Source organism: Anarrhichthys ocellatus, unplaced genomic scaffold (assembly GCF_004355925.1).
Source record: "Anarrhichthys ocellatus isolate YVR2014 unplaced genomic scaffold, GSC_Weel_1.0 scaffold634, whole genome shotgun sequence".
Lineage (NCBI taxonomy): Eukaryota > Metazoa > Chordata > Actinopteri > Perciformes > Anarhichadidae > Anarrhichthys > Anarrhichthys ocellatus.
The window spans coordinates 20,680-24,091 of NW_022280608.1; the positions used below are offsets into that span (position 1 = coordinate 20,680).

Genomic DNA, 3,412 nt, shown 5'->3' on the forward strand with positions numbered 1-3,412 from the left:
TATATATATGTGTGTGTGTATATATGTGTGTGTGTATATATGTGTGTGTATATATATATAAATAAATAAAATAATACATTATAGTATATTACATATTCAGACAACAATAAAACAACAGAGACTGACAGTGTTTCCTTGGAAGATGCCGTCTGTACATTAAAAGTAAAAAGCTCTTGCGCACACACACACACTCTCTAAACATTCACAAACGTGTTTCATGCTTCAATCAGCTGCATAATTAAAAGTGTAATTAGGACGAGGCAGGTGATCCAAAGAAGAGATTTAATGCGTAATTATTTCACGACAGGAATGAGAAAGTAAATGAATAACGAGTCACCGCTCAGCAGCAAAGACTGAAGCCAACACACACACACACATCTGACATTTTCATCAGTATGTTTATGATTTCTGTTACATTTCCAACACTGAATAATGAATTATGAGGTAATCCTGGTGTTGTGGAGCAGCGGGCCATGGACCAGAACCAGAAGCAGTGTTATGAATAGTATTTGTTAGCTTAGTAAGTGAGTTAAAACGTCACTGGAGAGTTTCTTCAGAAAAGGTAAAAGGAGAACTAACCATCAATGATAATGCAGAGTCAGCAGAGGCAAAAGCTCCGTTCTGTCATCTGTTTGTTTTGTCTGCTTCAGACTTTGTATAGATGAGTTCGTCCCCATCAATCTAACGTTAGACCAAGAAGAGACCGACCGATCTGCTCCCACCAATGTAACGATAGTGTCATATAATATAATGTATACGCTCTCTCCTCATTGGGGACAACAGAAAAAAGGCCCTATGAGTCACCAAGAGATGCTACCAGTCGTTGAGCAATACTGCTGCTTTAAGTGAATTATACATTTCAAGATGTATTTGCATTATAATATGTTGTCTGTCACTGTTCTAGTGTTCATATGACAACATGTCATTCTGCTTTATGCTCAGACGGAGCTGCAGCTACGACTATCTGGTCCAGTCTACACACGGTGTCATACAGAGAAATACTGGCTCGTCAAAAAATGTCACTTGATCTGAACTGCGTATTGAGTGACGTTATTAAATGCAGCTTAAGTGGAAGTTCAAACATACAAAGTTTGGTTCTACTTGGCTTCCCTGGAAGACAGACACATGTGGAATTGAAAGAAAAGCTTTTAAAAGTACTTTGAGGGACTTTGTTCGTCTCACCTTGGCGTCGTGGATTCCTGACACCTCCTCGAAGGTCTTCTCCCCCACCATGACTGCTGCTAGGTTGGCGGTGTAGCTGGACAGCACCAGCAGGCAGAAGATGGCCCACAGGTTCATCAGAAACCGACCTGTCCAACACTTCGGCGTCTTGGAGGAGACGGTGCGTCCGAACAGGATGGCGTAGCACAGGTTGAGAGCAGACGAGTATGAGAACACCCTCACCCTGTTGCGTCCGTGAGGCGTCATGCCGTATGGACTCTTCCACTCGTACAGTGTGAGAAAGAGAGCTGTGATGTGCAGCGCCAGGAAGATGCCCACCCACATGGACCAGTGCAGGGGCCACATGAAGGCTCCGATGGGGGCCGCAGTGTCCTTACTGCGCACCAGGATGCCCAGGCTGGTGGAGAAGAAGGGCGAGGTGAAGTCAATCACTCGGCTCCGAGCGGAGTTGATACTGAAGGAGGTTACGGCCATGTCTGCCAGTCCGTTCAGAAGATCTCCCACGAGCCCAGTCCAGCGCCCCCCCTTCCACGCTCCGTACTTTCCGTCTCCTACGATGTAAAGGTCAAACTCGAAGCCCAGGTCCTCGGCCAGTTTCTCCAGCAGGTCGATGCAGTAACCGTAGCAACACTTGCTGTGCTCTGCAGGCAGGAAGCTGCTGTTCCCTCCGGCCACCTCCCTGAAGAATCTCTCCAATGTTTCCGAGCTGTTGGTGCTGGCGTCCAGGCAGTACTGTCCGGCTGGGCAGCTGCCCTCTTCGTCCACGTCCCTTGTGAAAACGAAGGGATGCTCTACCAGTGTGACCACCCGAACCCGACTCCCCACCACCGGCATCCCCGGCCTCCAGCGGCCCTTCGTCCTCCCGCTCATGCCATCTGTTGTGTGGCGAGGTTTGGCCTCCTGCCAGACTACCTGGTCCTCCACCTGCAGCTGGCCTCCCTCCCAACTGCCCACCGTCACCCAGGTGGGCTGACCCAGCGCGTCCCGTCGTAAGCTCCAGATGTGGAAACGCTGTGAGGTGAGGACCTGAGACCTGTTCTGGTGGACTCGTACTGGACCTGTGAGACCGGAGAAAGACGTGTTGGACAGGAACCTGTAGGACAGAAAAACAAAAAAGAAAGAAAACGGCAGCTAACACACACACACACCAGATGAGGTTTGATCTGTTCTCTGGGTGGTTTTGAGATATCCAGGTTCTAAGATTTCACAACCTAGAGAAACAAACTGATGTACAGCAAAATGATCTTTTGTTGAGCAAAATAACAGGGGTTGAACCTTGTACTCGTTTTCTTTACAGAAAGCCGTGGTTTTCTGTAAAAGTAGGCTGTTTAGTCTCTTTTAATACACAAATCAGATTTAGATTTATTTGTTTACACAATAAAACAGAGCAGCAGACAGACAGAGTGGGTAAAGTGCTTCTAGAACCAGGACAGAGTTCCACACTTAACAACTCTTCTCAAGTCACAGTCTCAGTTGGGCAGATTGTTTTGAACTATGCAGTGAATATTCGTGGTCCTCAGAGGATGTATCCTCGGGATTTTGTTTAGGTGCTAGCATCATGGAAAAAGTTTAACACCACAAACGTAATAACCTGATGTTACTGTCTTTATATTTACTGATAACTCTGAAAGCATTTCACGTTCAGATGTCAGTGTGATGAGTCTGTGATCTGACTTCATATTAACCTTCATGTTTCTGTTTCTCCTCACGCTCTCTCTTTTATCTCTTTTGTTCTTTTCTCCTGCTGCAGCTGATAATCCGTCCTCAGAGGTTTTTATCTCTCAGTCTGAGTGTAATTTAATTTCCTGTCAATGTGTTTGATCTTTCCTGTCACTAAACTGAATGCAGCAGTTGAACCTTTAAAACCCCTCAAACCTGTAGCTTGTCTTGATCTCAGTGTTTCCTGCAGATCATCGCAGTGCTTCCTGCGACTGCAGAGGGCCCATAGAAAATTGGCTATCTAAAATAATTAGTGCCCGATTGCAAGCACGGGTGTGGTTTCAGAATGAACGAGGGTCACTCACACTTGAATTAAAAATAGAAATGTGACAAAGGTATTCTCACGTTTTAGTCATGTTATTCTGAATTAAACTCCTTTCGTCTCTGTTAAAATAGTTATTGTTGAAGAAAAGAAGAACATTGATATACGGAAGTGTATATACTGTATATATATACACACATACTATATATATATATATATATATATGTAAAACCAACATATTTATATTTA

The 3,412-nt window shown here is 44.8% G+C and overlaps 1 protein-coding gene across 1 annotated transcript; it reads right to left on the reverse strand.

Annotated features, from left to right (window-relative positions):
• Positions 1-219: 219 nt before the first annotated feature.
• On the reverse strand, positions 220-3,312 carry LOC116376823 (glutamate receptor ionotropic, NMDA 3B-like). Its single transcript, XM_031838309.1, has one exon. The coding sequence runs from the start codon at positions 2,050-2,052 to the stop codon at positions 1,054-1,056; it is 999 nt and encodes a 332-aa protein (XP_031694169.1). The 5' UTR covers positions 2,053-3,312; the 3' UTR covers positions 220-1,053.
• Positions 3,313-3,412: the final 100 nt, after the last annotated feature.